Source organism: Lissotriton helveticus, chromosome 4_1 (assembly GCF_964261635.1).
Source record: "Lissotriton helveticus chromosome 4_1, aLisHel1.1, whole genome shotgun sequence".
Lineage (NCBI taxonomy): Eukaryota > Metazoa > Chordata > Amphibia > Caudata > Salamandridae > Lissotriton > Lissotriton helveticus.
In genome coordinates this window covers 1,459,294,652-1,459,313,351 of record NC_136063.1, presented here as the reverse complement: position 1 = coordinate 1,459,313,351, position 18,700 = coordinate 1,459,294,652, and the positions used below count along the sequence as shown (strand labels likewise).

Sequence of the window (18,700 nt, the reverse complement as noted above, 5' to 3'; positions counted from 1 at the left end):
GGAACTACTGCATACTTGATTGCCTTGATTAATTTTTCATTAAACTATGAATAGGAGTAACATCACCAAATGTTATCTCATGTCACATGTAAAAACTATATCACTTAAAAACATGCACCTATCCACATGTTGACATTCATTTCTCATTCAAAATCATCAATGTGTTTTCTGAAATGTCATTATGTTTCTTTTCTGCCTCAGCAGATTCCAGTAGTTCATTCTGGAATCTCATTGTACTTTTTTTTAACATCTTTCAAAACCGGAGCTGCAGAAACTAAACCCCAAAAAATCTTCCATTTTGAAACACACCCTCTGTTAAAAAGGTGACCACATGCCTCCAGTTTTTGGTTCACTCCATCCAATCGTACATGGCATTCAGGTCACAGATTTAAAAAATATAGTTTTTCCAATTTAAGACTTTCTATATTTTTGGTAGTAGATGACAATCAAACAGTATTTCTCTTTCGAATGAGTGAAGGTCATTGGATAATGTACATTATCTGAAGCATGTTGATTTGAAATTCTGAATTTTATTAAAGACACAGAGGTCAATACTATACCCATTTCCATTATTTCTGCAGCTCACAACAGCAGCAAGAAAGGAATTTGGAATTCTTTCAACATTCGAAACACATTAAAAGCAGTGATGTTGCACAATTTACTTTCTGTAGTTTGGTGTAAACAAACAGCAACATCTTCATGGACTAAAGTCTGAAGTGTAGTAGCAGATCACAAAAAAACATTGATCCTCCTTCTCTATATGTCTTCTCGACTTGGATTACTTCACATCTCCTCTTCATACTGAAAACAAAAATACATTAGTCCAGGGAGGAGGGAAAACAAGGGAGGGATAATAATGGCTTCTGTATCTTCATTAAATTCCAGATTTTCTGTTTACCATGCTATGGAAAATCCTATTATTTTATGGCAAGCCACAGAGGCCAACAGTATGCAACTTCAAAGCCTTGCCACCATATGTTCCGCAGCACTCTCAACATATTTGAAATAAAATTATTTAAACATACCATGTCTTGTACAGTCTCAACAACATTTTATGTCCTGAGCTCAACCCCCATAATGAACGTCTTAGATGCTGATATTCCTCTCACAGTTGGAGATGAAACAGCCTTATGTGCTGTTTTGAACAAGATTAATGATTGTGTTACACCAGAAGGTCTTACAGGTCAAGACTCTCATGCACCTTCACACACTGAACAACACATAATAATGAATTATCCTGCAACAAGGGGTAAAAAGTTGTTGAAGAATGTATTGTTCTCCTTTAAGTTAAATCAAAACAAATTCATCTGGATTCAAAATCCTACTTGTTACATCAAGTGTTCCTACAATCTAAAACCCTCCTCTTATACATTAAACATAATAACATTGTAAGCTTCATAATAAGTACCCTAAAAGACAGATTTAAGTTAGACTTGTAGTGTCCAGGGGCCACAAACCACGCAGACACAGTGGTAAGTTTCAGGAGCTCTTTATTCCCTCCACTTCCCTTCATGCCCTGCCTACTATCTGCCTTCTTCCCATCTAGGCTCCTCCTGTTACGCCCCTCCAACCTACATTACAACTTGGACGGGCAGGTCCTAGTGCCCAGCACTGCTCACGATATTACAAGATCCAAACTTTACAAAAGTGTAAGGGCCTTTCACACATCCCACAGAAAGTTGCATCTCCCTGGAGGCTTTGATACCTATTCAGCTTCCTGTATGAGAGACCATTCTCAAACAATTGACTTCTTGCACTACTTCAACTGAAACCGGATCAAACCCCCTTTCCACACACTATCAAAATTATTTCTGCCATGAAGTCTATAAGCCCTCTTAGTTTCTGGTGTCCAGGTCTATGAATTTTGCTGTGCCAGCTGAAAGTACAGGCATTTCCCGTAATCTCCTGGATTTCTCCATGCTATCAGAAACAAATCTCCTCCAACCACTAAATCATGAAACACTACTGAAGGGCTCAGGGGAAGTTCACAAAAGCCTGGAAGTAACAATAAACAATCTACAGACAATTCCAACATTACTCATAACCAATGATGGACAATCAATGTCAGCTTGGTTATCATTGCGATTGGGGAAAATGAAATAAGGTGTGATTGGCATTCCAATCTTGAAGGAAAGCATCTAGCCCCGCAGATTCAGGTCTAGTTGCTAGCTGAAAAAATTGTTGACCTAAGCATTCCAGCTAGTTACAAATAGGTCACCCCAAAAAGTGTTCCACACTCTCTAAATCACCCGTAAATTTACTGTGTTCAATTTTCAATTCCTTGATTACTAAAAGGCTCTCGAGAACCAATCCACAACATCATTCCTCAGAAATAGAATATGCTCTACTAAAATTAATCTCTGGAGACAATAATTCCAAAAATACCTTAAGACAATTCTGCTTGGCCCTTTGAACATGGGTTCCCCCAACATGTTCTGATACGTTGGCCATCATAAGGTTATGATCCTGGAAAACAACTCAGAAATTAGACAAAAGGAGACATATTACATGCCAATATCCCCAGTGAAATCTTAAAGACAAAACATTTCTTATTTCTCTCCAGATTCTTTTCAATGGATTGAAAATCTTTGCAGAAAAACTAAATACTGAGGGCCTCATTTTAGGAATTTTGGCATAGGGCAGCACAGCAACGCACCTTGCTGTACTGCCCTATGCCAACAAGAAAGGGCAGGAATGCACCGTGTTTAAGCAAACAGGGCATTCCTGTCCTCTCTGGTGAGGTTTTGGCAGCCTAGGGCCAATGTAGGCACCCTTGCGCCATGGTGAAAGGGTGCCTCTCTTGCAGGGGCATCTTCCTGCACAAAAAAATCCTATTAGGCATTTTCCTCTTTCCATGTGTGCTACAGAATGCAGCACACATGGAAAGAGGGAAACAACAAGACTAAATGAACATATTTCTCCTCGTTACCCCTCACTTTGGGGTGCATATGGATTTGACTATTTCCCAGGTTTGCATCACTTTGTAAATCTGAGGCAGCGTCAAAATCTGTGGGTGTTGCGTGGGAAAACCCACCTCAATGTCCATGGAATGCATTCCGGGCGTAGAGTAAGGCAGGCAAAGTATCGATTTGCGCTGAGTCGCCTTATCCCATGATATATGAGGCCACTTAAAGCCACACAGTGTGGCTTTGCCTAGCATCGGAAATCTGCATGAAAGCCCTGCATCCAAAATGTATCACTTTATGTGCAGTAAAAGTGATGCAGGGCTCTCATAAATAGGCCACTGAGTCTCCTGAACCAAGCTTGACAATGTGCTCATTAAATAAACTAGACTTTATAGAAGCTTTACTGTCATATACATTTGCTGCATTAACAAATATCTATCTTGACTCATTATCAGAATGTTGTACAGATAAATTATAAGTTTGACACCCTCACTCTTAACAAACCTAGCACTGGACGTGGCAAATTTGTGAAGCACCATGAGATGGAAGATAGGCTAAAAAGAAGACTGCAAAATTGCCACATCTCTTCTGGCCATTGGAACTACAAATTCATATGGAAATGTTCCCAAATAGCAATTGGCAAAAACATTTCCTTCTAATTTGGTCAACCAATCACCTTTATGCAGAATGTCCCTGAGCAGCCCCCTCCATTTTAACTTTCCCTCCGTACTTCTTTTTTAATAGAAATATGCTGCTTACAAACCTTTACGAGCCACTTTTATTTTGCTTCTTTTAATCATAATTCCTGAACTTCCAGCTCCGCTAAAAGCCTTTCCTCTATACAGAACTTTAAAACCTGGGGCCTTCTTCTATGAACTGTTTTTTCCATAAACTGTAATCTTTATTCCCTCACAGTTTCTAGAACCAAAGGATCCTGACTTGCCATCATCCAGTTTGTGTAAAAAAGGGTGAGCCACCCAACTTTAAGAGGATAAATGAACAACCTTGACTTCTACACCTCACCTGTGACACTTCTTTCAAAATGTTCTACACAATTGTTCTTTCTACCCCTCTGTCTCTGTGTATAAACCCAGCTCCAGGTATTCCCACATTGAAATGCTAAGTTGGTTAGAAGAATCTAAAGGGTCTTGAAAAAGAAACCATTGAGAAACCATTGTTCACCCAGCCAACCCAGAAACATGCTCCCCCAATACCTTTGGGATTTATGCATTGAAACTCTGCCATATACTTAATGAATGCATCACCATAGAGCATTCCGTGAGCCACTGAACCTTAGTAATTAGAAGCTAATTGCACTAACTTTGGATCTGTTTTAAACAAAATGCTCTTCCGGTCTTACTTTTCACAATTTTTCAACTGGTTACTAATAATGTTTGTAGTTAGCAAACTGACTCATAGAGAGAATGGTATAACATGTGTAGTGACTATTAACTAAACCCTGAGGTGATCATTCCTTGTTCTTTTCACCCTCTGTCTATTGGTACCAGCACCGGAACCTCTAACTTTGACACACAGTTACTAAACTGATTTAATAGATATTTTGACAATTCACAAAATCACCATAACTTCTTTTAAGGAAGAGTTTTTAACTTGGGTACCTATTTCTGTCTTATCAATCATTTTAGAAATTGAACTATCACTTTATCTCATATGTAGTATCACAAATACTGCCAAATCTTCAGCTGATCCCCAAAGGTATTTAAGCTGCCACATGTGTCAATAGGTTCATGTGGTAACTGCTGTCTATATATGCCTTTCAACTATAACAAAATCCTCAGTGAAATTACCTTTTAAATTATGAATTACCTCCATGAATGTATGGTATTCTAGCATATGACTTTACCATGCATGCCTTTCCAAACACATTTTTACCATGCATATACCTTTATCATGCTTACCTTTATAGAAAAAATGAAAACATTTTGCAGGTAAGTGTATATATTTTACACATATATATATATATATAGAAGAGATTTAATGTATTTATACAGTTATTTTATCTCTCTCTCCCCTCCCCTTCCCCCCCTTTTTTTCCCTTATGATGTGTGTTTATATTTTAAATTCCTTATGTTTTTTTGAAGAACACTTGGATTTATCCAGTAATATTAATATGTGCTGTTTACAATGCTATAACATTCAGTGGTAGTATCTATTCACTGTTTATCTATCACATGATACATGATGTCATTGTGAGGGGGTGTTTCTTTAACACTGCATATGCACATAAAAAGCATTTCGTCTAGTTCCATGTTGCAGCGTGATCAAGGGCAAAACTTGCCTGAAACGCGTAGCTGATCTCTGTGAATAAACAATCTATGCTGATTCGTTTGTGGTCCGTCTCCCTTGTTTGCTGGTGTGCGAGGCTGTGGCTTGAGACGTCTAGAGAATCGAGGAGGAGCTACATTGATATATATATATATATATATATATATATATATATATATATCTATAATCAACAAAATGCCCTGAGCATTAGGAAATCACTCGACAATGCTCTGCCCTCCAGCTCCGAAATTCAGCATGCCTTCACGCTCCATTTAATTAAACAATTTGCCGACGCGTTTCAAGGTTACAACACCCCTTCATCCTGGGCTGCATAAATGACACCTGAGATTCGCATCAATTTCATTTCCGGTTCATTTTATTTCATTTCAAGCCCCCTGTAGGCATGTGCTAAGTGCAACATCATTCCAGTATCACTCTGGGACTTGAAGTCCTTAATGCGATAAGTAATGTTTGCTTTAAGTAAGTTCAAGTGTACATTTAAAATTATGCTTGTCTTTTAAATCCCTTTAGTAGGTCAATGTCACATTCAGGCATGTTTGTATAATCGAAGAGCACTGTGCCACGAAAGTCACAATCTGTTTGTATCTTCAGCCTCGCCCAGCTGGTAGTCACATTCCTCTCTAAGCAGGCGATGGTGCTTTCCTCACGGCCGGGCCGCCGTGTGCAATGTAGAATCAACAAAATGCCCTGAGCATTAGGAAATCATTACTTATCGCATTAAGGACTTCAAGTCCCAGAGTGATACTGGAATGACGTTGCACTTAGCACACGCCTACAGGGGGCTTGAAATGAAATAAAATGAACCGGAAATGAAATTGATGCGAATCTCAGGTGTCATTTATGCAGCCCAGGATGAAGGGGTGTTGTAACCTTGAAACACGTCGGCAAATTGATTAATTAAATGGAGCATGAAGGCATGCTGAAATTCAGAGCTGGAGGGCAGAGCATTGTCCAGTGATTTCCTAATGCTCAGGGCATTTTGTTGATTTTATATATATATATATATATATATATATATATATATATTCATCACACAAAAGATTGCTCTTGCGGGGTAAGCCTCTCCTGGTGAATCTCCGATTATTTCATGAGCGTGCAGCAAGCGCGATGATTAAACCCTGTCCCAATCACGTTCCAGCCAAACATGTTTCGGGCCACCGCCCTTGTTCACTGGGTACAGGAAAGCAAGAAAACACGCTGAAAATGCAGTTACGTATTTTATTCAAATTTATGCCCCACCCTCAACGGGCTCCTAGGCACTATGGTATTAGTAGTCCTGCATTGCAATTTACACCCCAGTGGGTTTCAGTGTCAGTCTCTTTGTTGTGCCAAAATTAACAAACCCCAGTGGGATGACAGAGTCTTCACCTTCACGCTCATTGCCATTATCCAAGGTCTCATGAAATGACACACACCAGTTTGGAACCACACCGTGGCAGTCCCGGTTCCACCATGTCGTGGCGGGCAGTCCCCTCGGCTGAGCCAGCCGAACTAAATTCATCACACAAAAGATTGCTCTTGCGGGGAAAGCCTCTCCTGGTGAATCTCCGATCATTTCATGAGCGTGCAGCAAGCGCGATGATTAAACCCTGTCCCAATCACGTTCCAGCCAAACATGTTTCGGGCCACCGCCCTTGTTCACTGGCTACAGGAAAGCAAGAAAACGCGCTGAAAATGCAGTTACGTATTTTATTCAAATTTATGCCCCACCCTCAACGGGCTCCTAGGCACTATGGTATTAGTAGTCCTGCATTGCAATTAACACCCCAGTGGGTTTCAGTGTCAGTCTCTTTGTTGTGCCAAAATTAACAAACCCCAGTGGGATGACAGAGTCTTCACCTTCACGCTCATTGCCATTATCCAAGGTCTCATGAAATGACACACACCAGTTTGGAACCACACCGTGGCAGTCCCGGTTCCACCGAAACATGTTTGGCTGGAACGTGATTGGGACAGGGTTTAATCATCGCGCTTGCTGCACGCTCATGAAATAATCGGAGATTCACCAGGAGAGGCATTCCCCGCAAGAGCAATCTTTTGTGTGATGAATTTAGTTCGGCTGGCTCAGTCGAGGGGACTTCCCGCCACAACATGGTGGAACCGGAACTGCCACGGTGTGGTTCCAAACTGGTGTGTGTCATTTCATGAGACCTTGGATAATGGCAATGAGCGTGAAGGTGAAGACTCTGTCATGCCACTGGGGTTTGTTAATTTTGGCACAACAAAGAGACTGACACTGAAACCCACTGGGGTGTTAATTGCAATGCAGGACTACTAATACCATAGTGCCTAGGAGCCCGTTGAGGGTGGGGCATAAATTTGAATAAAATACGTAACTGCATTTTCAGCGCGTTTTCTTGCTTTCCTGTAGCCAGTGAACAAGTTTTCAACCAGTCTCCGAAACCGAGGTACTATCTGTACTACAAACAATTAAATCAGGCTCTCCTGCGGACCCATGCCCCCACTTTGTGTTTTCCACAATCGCACCAACGCTCTGCCCCTTTATTACCAAACTTTTTAACCAATCGCTCACCACTGCATCTTTTCCTGAAACTTGGAAGCACGCATCCGTGACTCCCCTTCTGAAAAAAGCCGGATCCGACATCACCAATCCAGAGAATTACAGGCCTATCTCCCAGCTCCCCTACCTCTCCAAGGCCTTGGAAAAACTGGTTAACACACAATTGTCCCGATATCTGGAAGACAACTCACTCCTGGACCCCACCCAGACCGGCTTCAGAGCCAACAATAGCACCGAGGCAACGCTGCTGGCAGTATCGGACAGTGTGAGATGCATCACAGATCAAGGAGGATCTGTGGCTCTGATACTGCTCGACCTGTCAGCAGCGTTTGACACGGTGTCACACGACCGCCTTTTAAATATCCTCCTAAGCAAAGGAGTGCAAGCTACAGCTTTAGGCTGGATTAAATCATTTCTCAGCAATCGCAGCCAAGCAGTTCACATGGGCCAATTCCACTCAAAACCCTACCCCATCAGCTGTGGAGTCCCACAAGGGGCCTCACTGAGCCCCACTCTCTTCAATGTCTACGTTTCATCTCTGGCAGACATTGGAAGAAAGTGGGGCATCGGCATATGTTCCTATGCCGACGACACACAGCTGATGGTGAAAATGGATGAGGGATCAGAGACAGCAAAAGAAAAGCTACACGGCTGTCTCTCCGAAATGGCAGACTGGATGCGCAACCATTGCTTAAAGCTAAATGCCGGCAAATCAGAGATACTTCTGTTTGGAGGAGCTAAACTCACATGGAACGCTACATGGTGGCCACCCTCAGTGGGATCAGCTCCCACCCCAAAACAGCATGCCAGGAATCTCGGCATCATTATGGACGATGTCGTGTCCATGAAGGACCACATCCGTTCACTTTGGGGCAAGGGATTCGCAATACTTAAACTCCTGGCAAAATTTTTTTCCTGGATACCCTTGGACTGCCGACGCACTGTCACTCAAGCCCTCTTAGTCAGCCGCCTGGATTATGGCAATGCCCTGTTCGAAGGGATGAACGAACAACTGTTCTCCCGCCTACAGGTCCTCCAGAACCAGGCAGCCAAATTGGTATGTAACAAAGGTAGGCGAGACTCGGCATCCGCATGCCTCAAAAGACTCCATTGGCTACCAATGCGTCGGAGGGCCACTTTCAAACTACTCTGTCATGCACACAGAGCCCTTCATAAAACGGGCCCCCTCATTCTCCAAGAGAAAATTGAGTTCTACATCCCCAACAGGAACCTAAGATCAAACCACCTGGCGCTGGCTAAATCTAAGCGTATCTACAAGGCACAAACTGGCGGTCGCGCCTTCTCATACCTGGCTGCCAAAAGATGGAATGAGTTACCCGTAGACCTCAGACACACCACAAATTACCTTCAATTCCGCCAAAAATTAAAAACTAACCTTTTTCCTAAAAACTAACTCCCCAATTCAGTCCCAGCAGTTTCCTTTTGATTTACAGCGCCGTGATGTCCCATGGGACGAGTGTCGCGCTTTACAAAAACCATAAAATAAATAAAAATAAAATAAATAAAAGGGCGGTGGCCCGAAACATGTTTGGCTGGAACGTGATTGGGACAGGGTTTAATCATCGCGCTTGCTGCACGCTCATGAAATAATCGGAGATTCACCAGGAGAGGCTTTCCCCGCAAGAGCAATCTTTTGTGTGATGAATTTAGTTCGGCTGGCTCAGTCGAGGGGACTGCCCGCCACGACATGGTGGAACCGGGACTGCCACGGTGTGGTTCCAAACTGGTGTGTGTCATTTCATGAGACCTTGGATATTGGCAATGAGCGTGAAGGTGAAGACTCTGTCATCCCACTGGGGTTTGTTAATTTTGGCACAACAAAGAGACTGACACTGAAACCCACTGGGGTGTTAATTGCAATGCAGGACTACTAATACCATAGTGCCTAGGAGCCCGTTGAGGGTGGGGCATAAATTTGAATAAAATACGCAACTGCATTTTCAGCGCGTTTTCTTGTTTTCCTGTAGCCAGTGAACAAGGGCGGTGGCCCGAAACATGTTTGGCTGGAACGTGATTGGGACAGGGTTTAATCATCGCGCTTGCTGCACGCTCATGAAATAATCGGAGATTCACCAGGAGAGGCTTTCCCCGCAAGAGCAATCTTTTGTGTGATGAATTTAGTTCGGCTGGCTCAGTCGAGGGGACTGCCCGCCACGACATGGTGGAACCGGGACTGCCACGGTGTGGTTCCAAACTGGTGTGTGTCATTTCATGAGACCTTGGATAATGGCAATGAGCGTGAAGGTGAAGACTCTGTCATCCCACTGGGGTTTGTTAATTTTGGCACAACAAAGAGACTGACACTGAAACCCACTGGGGTGTTGATTGCAATGCAGGACTACTAATACCATAGTGCCTAGGAGCCCGTTGAGGGTGGGGCATAAATTTGAATAAAATACGTAACTGCATTTTCAGCGCGTTTTCTTGCTTTCCTGTAGCCAGTGAATAAGGGCGGTGGCCCGAAACATGTTTGGCTGGAACGTGATTGGGACAGGGTTTTTTCATCGCGCTTGCTGCACGCTCATGAAATAATCGGAGATTCACCAGGAGAGGCTTTCCCCGCAAGAGCAATCTTTTGTGTGATGAATTTAGTTCGGCTGGCTCAGTCGAGGGGACTGCCCGCCACGACATGGTGGAACCGGGACTGCCACGGTGTGGTTCCAAACTGGTGTGTGTCATTTCATGAGACCTTGGATAATGGCAATGAGCGTGAAGGTGAAGATTCTGTCATCCCACTGGGGTTTGTTAATTTTGGCACCACAAAGAGACTGACACTGAAACCCACTGGGGTGTTAATTGCAATGCAGGACTACTAATACCATAGTGCCTAGGAGCCCGTTGAGGGTGGGGCATAAATTTGAATAAAATACGTAACTGCATTTTCAGCGCGTTTACTTGCTTTCCTGTAGCCAGTGAACAAGGGCGGTGGCCCGAAACATGTTTGGCTGGAACGTGATTGGGACAGGGTTTAATCATCGCGCTTGCTGCACGCTCATGAAATAATCGGAGATTCACCAGGAGAGGCTTTCCCCGCAAGAGCAATCTTTTGTGTGATGAATTTAGTTCGGCTGGCTCAGTCGAGGGGACTGCCCGCCACGACATGGTGGAACCGGGACTGCCACGGTGTGGTTCCAAACTGGTGTGTGTCATTTCATGAGACCTTGGATATTGGCAATGAGCGTGAAGGTGAAGACTCTGTCATCCCACTGGGGTTTGTTAATTTTGGCACAACAAAGAGACTGACACTGAAACCCACTGGGGTGTTAATTGCAATGCAGGACTACTAATACCATAGTGCCTAGGAGCCCGTTGAGGGTGGGGCATAAATTTGAATAAAATACGTAACTGCATTTTCAGCGCGTTTTCTTGTTTTCCTGTAGCCAGTGAACAAGGGCGGTGGCCCGAAACATGTTTGGCTGGAACGTGATTGGGACAGGGTTTAATCATCGCGCTTGCTGCACGCTCATGAAATAATCGGAGATTCACCAGGAGAGGCTTTCCCCGCAAGAGCAATCTTTTGTGTGATGAATATATATATATATATATATATATATATATATATATATATATATATATATATATATATATATATATATAAAATATATATACATATATATGTATATATTCACTGATAAAACACAGGTTTCAGGGATGTTATAGTTAGGCTTCATTCTTAAAAATTTTATAAACACTCAGTCACTGGATGATGTCATGAGTGATGGTATTTGAGATGTAATCAGTGATGTCACTGACCATGTCATGAGTGATGACTGCCAAATGTCTCTGGTTTTGTACAAGTGAAATGTCAGCCTAACTATAACGTCCCTGTAACCTGTTTGTTTTTCAGTGAATTTCCAAGGTTTTTTAAATGCTAAATCCTAACTATACCGTCCCTGAAACCTCTGTTTTTTTCACGGATTTCATAAGGTTTTTAAGTGCTAATTCCTAACTATAACGTCCCTGAAACCTATGGTTTTTTAAGTGAATTTCTAAGTTTTTTTAAAATGCTAATTCCTAACTATGATGTCCCTGAAAGCTATGTTTTTTTCAGTGAATTTCTAAGGTTTTTTAAATGCTAATTTCTAACTATGCCTACATAGGTAGGACATGTCCAGAACGAGAAGGAAAGGTGCAGAAAGACGCAAGAGAAGTGCAATAAGAGGGACGAGAGGTGCAGAAAGAGGAGGAAAGGTGCAGAAAGAAGCAGGAGCTATGCAGAAAGAACCAACAGAGTTATAGAAAGAAGCCTACTTCGACTGTACTTTACAACAGACTCATACAAAGTAGCGTAATCACTAATCTTTCTCCCAAGATGTCTTAACCCTCACTTTCCTCTTGAAGGTTCATTATTCATTGACTGCTCAAAATGTTAGGCATTCCACATATATAACAGCAATCCTAAATATATCACTGCTGTAAGTCTGACAAAGTTTGTGAAGGTATACATGCGTGTGTCTCTGTTTTTACCTAGTGCCATGTTACATAAAAATAAACATACAAATACTTGAATACCTGTGTTTTCAAATAGCACACTCTATTAATCTGTAAATTAAAAGGTAGAAGCCAGATACGTGTAGAAAGAAGCAACAGAGGTGCAGAAAGAGGCAGGGGGTGTAGAAAAAATCTAGAGAGATGCAGAAAAAAGCAAGAGAACTGCACACAGAACCAACGTACGTGCAGAAAGAGGCAAGAGGGATGCAGAAAGAGGCAAGAGAGTTGCAGAAACTAGCAAAAGAGATGCAGAAAGAAAGAACAGGGGTGCAGACAGGCAACAGAGGTGCAGAATGAGAGAAAAGGGGATACAGAAAGAGGGAAGAGTGGTGCAGAAATTTACAAGAGAGGGGCAGAAAGAAGCAAGGGCAGTACAGAAAGAACCAACATAGGTGCAGAAATAGGCAAGAAAGGTGCAGAAAGTGGAAGAGATTATCAGAAAGAGGCAAAAGAAGTACAGAAAAAAGAAAGGTACAGAAAGAAGCAACAGAAATGCAGAACGAGGTAAGAGAGGTGCAGTGGTGGAGAAAGAGGCAAGAGGGGTTTGCACACCATTAGTACCAATTTAATACCCACATTAAGCAATAAGTAACAGGTGACCATTCTAGATTTGCGCAGGGCCTCCCACTACGCTGTAACACTTGTCAGTGCATTTTGGTAGGATTTGAGCCGTTTGAGCTATAAACAAGATTTTTTTTGTTTAAATGTGCAGATTACGCAGAAGAGGATGGATTATGTGGCAAATGCAGAAAATGTATAAGTGCGAAAGTCGATGCAGCCAAACAGTCGCATAATTCCAGTGGCCCTGCTCATACCTCTGACTAGGTCCAGAAGTGCTCCTCAGTGGTTCCTTCTTTTTTTTATCTCATTGAGTTTATAGTTTATCTTCTATGGCAATGGGGAAGACTAAACCTTAGGTAGCTTTAGAGATACAGATAAAGATATAAAGGCTTTATCCTTATCTACAAAGCACTTACATTTCATTGTAAAGGCATACATGGTACAGGTATATGCAAGGTAACAATTTGCATGGTAAAGGCATGCGAGATAAAGGCATATGCGTGGAAATGGACACGTGGTAATGACATGCGAGGTTCAGACATACACCCTATGTGGCTTTACTGAAAACAGTCTTACTGAGGGCACAAACCTGTAAACGGTTATCTGCTCCTTTGTCTGAGTGCAACCACACTTACTTCTGTAAGGCTGTATGTGCTATCTGAGAGGAGCAACGCTCTCTCCAGCTTCAAAAGGGTCAAAATCAGTACAAAATAGTTTTGGAAATCATGTAGTTATCTCCTTAGTTAACAAAAAAACATAATCTTTGAGTACGGCTATTACTTTGAGCAAGTTTATTGCGATATAACATGTTTTAATAAACATATAAGGAATCAAATGGCATATTCCAAAATAGAATTCTTGCATTTTTAAATAAGGATAACCCTTTAATGATCTGCTTTCAAAATATGCCATTGGTAATTTGCATGATCTAATTATCATGGAAGAAACTAAACACCCATTTTGTGCTGAATTTTTGGACCCTTTCTAACTTCATTATTAACAAACCTTGCTAAGAAAAGGTAGGTTTTTGACTCATTTAAACAGCAAAGAATCAGAATCATGATGTGGCTCTTCTGAGGTCAGATGTTCAGACATCAGAAACTGGTATAACATGCATCTGGACAGCCCAAGTCAAAAGAAAGTTTTGCGTTTTCTATTCTTCTCTATGGTACTGTCTTGAACCTGCAGATTCTTGTTCACCACTCCAGAGGTTTTGAGCAGTCACACCCATGTGACTGACAGAAATTCCAGGAATCTTCCTTATCACTTACAGATATTATATAGGTAACTGCCAAGTGCCATTAAGGTATGGGGTGGCACCAGCAAATCACAGGAGGGTTGGTAATGTCATGTTATCTTGGGTAACGCAAAACTCATAAATTAAATAATACGTCTCACTAGTCGGAGACCCCCGGAAAATCATTCCTTGAAATTTATGGAAGAGTGTACATGGATAATGGAAATAACCACCAAAATTATGAGGTAGGTAAAAGCTTATTTTATTAGGTGCCTTGTGCACAAATTCAAATCTTAACTGCCACCCATGGAACCCTCCCCATGCCGCTGAATAAAAACAACGCATTCACCTCCCTTGTAGGTTTTGAGAACTAGAAACCCTGACACCTTTCCACATTTTTTTGTATCTTTATTTTTCACATGCTGCCTTTTTTCGTAGTCAAAATAGATCTTTACATGTCTCAAAAGTGCTCAGCTGTTTTCATTTATGTGTTTTGTTCTTGCAATTTCATTAGGAAGCACACTAATGCCTGAGAACTTTTCACATTCCAGGTAACCCACTGATGGCCCCCCGCATTACTTATGACATTAGCACTGGAAATGAGAAATATGAGCCACATAAATTACCCAGCAGGTTGATTACCTGTTGGGGAATTTATGTGGATCATATCTTTAATTTACCAATGTTACTGATTCCCCATTGAGGGATCTTGCCAGTGTATCAACTCACCTGATCTCTGGTGGAGCGACTTGACAGGAACTCATTAGCCAACTCATAAGGGTGGGTGCCAATGTATCTACTTTCTTTGTCTTGCATAGTGTGTCGATTGGCTTAATATTTAATCCCCAGAGGTATTTTATTGTAAACATACAAACCCAGGGCTGAGAACACCCTATACTTTTGGGTTACCCTACCCGGAGAAACAGTACGCTTCATGAGATTAAAAACACAAATCACAAAGTATTAAAATGGCATTGCACGCTGTGGATGTCTTTGTGTCTCAAAATGGTAACATTCTTATGCATTGCAATGCAAAGGGATGGCAAAGAGACACTTACTCCATTCTTGCAATTTGCAAGCAATGTGATTTGCTAGTGAGCACCATGCAGTCTCAAAACATGTTATACTTGCGAACCATTTGCAAAGTTAAATTATGAATAGTTTCCAATTCAAGAAAGATTCCTGTGGTGATCAGTGGTCCAATGGAATGCTGCAAGCTCAAACAATTTACCATTCTCAAAGAGCTACTTTTCTTGACACTGCAACTATTGTTGTCTTCAGGACCATGGATATATAATAATGACTGTTCATCAATGTGATTTTGTAGATGTCTCTGTTGTCCCTTGGCTTGCATGCCTCCATCTTAACATTTGCATCTGGTTTATTAGATTTGTAGATGTAATCTTGCCTCATGAATATTTAGCCAGTGGCGTAACAAAACTTGAGGGAGCCCCTCTGCAAAGTATATAGAGGCCCCCGGCTACGCTCCAGAACCAGTCAGGAGCTCTCAGCTGCCTCCCCTGCATAGTGCCTGAGGAGGCCCCCTATAGCTCGCCCCCCTCCCGCATCACGGGGGTTGTGGGGTTATTGTTATGCCACTGTATTTAGCAGGCAGAATCCTTGCAATCAGACTTTGCAACTCAATAGATTTATCTGTCTCACACAGCACACTGAATTTGCCATGTCACCTGGCAGCTCAACTGCAACACAACAAGGCCAATTACACAATATGAATAAAGAGGGCACTGAGCTCACCACCATTGTTAAACTGCTATACACTTACATCTAAATAATATACAGTACTGGACATTTTAGCATGCATGTATTGCAAAAGCCACAAAAATTGTTTGCTGAGGGCAGAGACGGCTGCTCGTCTGCTGTTCAATTTTAAAACGATCTCACCGACATCACCTTATCTTAACCAACTGCATTGGCTACCAGTCCACATGAGAATCAGGTTTAAAGCATTAATGCTTGCTCACCCAGCTTACCATAACTCTGGCCTTCTCTATCTAAACAAAAGAATTCAGGAATTCCAGCCAAATATGGACCTACAGTTTAGCAAAGCTCATTTGATAATGTTCCTCTGCTTTAAAAGAAAACAAGGATTATGGGAGAATGTTTCCTGTGTTGCCAAAATGTTTAACTTCCTTCTTGTGTAACTCAGGAGTCTTGTAAATGAGACCACTTTTTGCAAGCTATTAAAAATGCATCTCTTCAACCAGTAATTTTTTTCCATCCTCTCCTTATCACATGTTGCTGTGCCGGGACACTCTCTAAGTAGCTGTGTGCTTTACAAGTTACGTCATTCATTCATTCATAGGGCCTCACTTACAAGAAAATGTCACAGCAAGCTATTCTGCTGTGCCGAGCTTCGTCATTTTCAAAGCACATGAATGGGTCATATTAACAACAATACGACGCATCTGTGTGCTTTCCCCTTCACTGGCGCACAATTGGCTACCATGCGCCAGCATAGGCCCCCCTTGCGTAATTTTGCAAGGGTGCCTGCAATGTGGGGAGAATTGTTTTTGTGCAGAAAGGGACAACTTTTTGCAAAAAAGCAATCATTGATGCAATGTTTTCCTTTCCATGCATAGAAAGAGAAAAAAATGAAGAGAAATAAAAGTATTTTTCCTCGTTGTGCCACTCCTATTCCTCCTCTACGGAGGCGTAGAATTCTGACGCATTTCCAGGTTTACAAAATGTTGTAAATCTGGGAATGTGTCACGGTCCATGGATGTTGCTTGGGAACACCCACAGCAACACCCCTTTCACGTAAAGGAATGCGTGTAAGGGGCACATATTTACAAGACTATGAAAAGTCACACAGGGTGACTTTACATGGTCTTGTAAATATGGGCAAGCCCATTGCGCTGGCGGTGCAGCAAATAAAGTGATGGGCTTGTAAAGCGGTCCATAGGCCCACATGCATCATTGAGAATTGCATTCGCAAACGGTGCGAATCGCAATTTTCGGCCGTTTGCGAATGCAATTCTCAAATTTGGGATGCATCATGCTTTTCGCAATTTTAGGAATCGCAACTACGTTGCGATTTCTAAAATTGCGATTGCATTTAAGAAATCACAATTTCAGATTTCTTAAATGCAATGCATGATCATTTTGAAATTGCGAATTCGCAATTTGGAAGGGGTAAATTAACATGAAGTTGAACTTCATGCTAATTTACCGAAAACGTTCAAATATGCACAAATTACATTTTTGAAAGTTTTAATTTACACACACACATGTCCTTAGGGCATGTGTGTGTGTAAATTGCACTTAAAGTAAAATTTCAGGGGTGCAGGGAGGGGTTCTTTGGAACCCCCCTGCACCTTTGAAATTGCATTCACATTTTGCGATTCGCAAAATGAAATTCGCAAAATGTGAATGCCTTCCCATTCAATCCTATGGGCCTTTTGGCCCATAGGAATCAATGGGAAGGTTTTCCTTAATTGCGATTCGCAAATTGTGAATCGCAATTAAGGAAAAATAAGGAATCGCAAAAAAATGCGACTTTTTCATGCATTGCCGTTTGCGATTTCTAAATTGCGATTCCTTAATTTTCACAATTTAGGAATCGCAAACGGCAACAATGATGCATTAGGGCCATAGTTTTAATCCATCAGTCGCAATTTATGCCTTTCAGTTACTTAAAATGCTAGTATTTTGACATATACAAGGGTCCAGAAAAATTGAAAGCAACAGTCTAAGAATACTCAGAGGTATCTTAAACAGAACAGTTCTACATTGCCTCCTTGTGCTTGTTGTTTCAGACCCTGGCTCTTTCGAAGCAGTTGATCAGAGGAATATGGAAGGACAAACTTCACGAGGTCATTGCCCAGGAGTCTGAGTGCTTCATCCGAACGTTGGCAACGGGGGGAAGTCTGAAAGTCATGGAGAGATTTTTGCAAAAAAGGTCAAAACTGTGATCTGCACTTGAGCTCCCTCAAGAATTGACACCTACAAATGTATTTTTCTAACGCCATTAAGTGGGCACATTCTTCATCTCTCAAGGGTGTCCACTCAGCAATAAAAGATTGATGGGAAGGAGGTACCATACAAGAGTCCTTGGTTGAATATACATGCATTGCTTTAACTAATGGCTTCCTTCAGAGCTTTAGCGGATAGTAAAACTGCCCTGAGGAAAGGCCATTACCACCTGCTCATATTGGTATCCTGGTCATTTTTACTTTCCAATTTCGTAAGGCAGTTTTTTGTTTTATCAAACAGTAAAACCGTGCACGAATCCTCTTTCGAACCTGTTCCCCTCCACAAATCCTTGAAGGATTTGTGTGGGCAAAAACCAGGGATCCGTGTTAAAGTGTCTCCTAACTTTCAATATGAAACTGAGTGCAAGTAGATCATTTCAGATTAGCAAAAGCACATGGTCAGCGACTAGCTGCCGCCTCCCCCCCCAATCCGGCACCCAACCCCCAGGAACGTGGACACGAGACGTGTTTTACTTTTTGGAAGGCGGGCGCTAGTCGCCCGGCCGTATTTATTAAAGTATGAAATTAAAAAAGGTTTTAATTGCATAATCAACAATGAATACAAAAATCAGCAGGACATTCAGTTATACAATTGTTATCAACAAGTTTGAGAGCCTGACCTTAACAAAACTCTAATACATGTTGTTCCTAGCTTAAACTAAAC

At 41.8% G+C, this 18,700-nt stretch overlaps 1 protein-coding gene across 1 annotated transcript in view; it reads left to right on the top strand.

Annotated features, from left to right (window-relative positions):
- Window positions 1-18,101, top strand: part of LOC144827556 (enoyl-CoA delta isomerase 2-like) — a 957,733-nt gene extending 939,632 nt beyond the window's left edge. Inside the window, exon 8 of the mRNA XM_078685819.1 lies at window positions 17,821-18,101. Within this exon, the coding sequence (XP_078541945.1) occupies window positions 17,821-17,976 (156 nt within the window). The 3' untranslated portion in view covers window positions 17,977-18,101. The remainder of the gene's footprint in view (window positions 1-17,820) is intronic.
- Window positions 18,102-18,700: the final 599 nt, after the last annotated feature.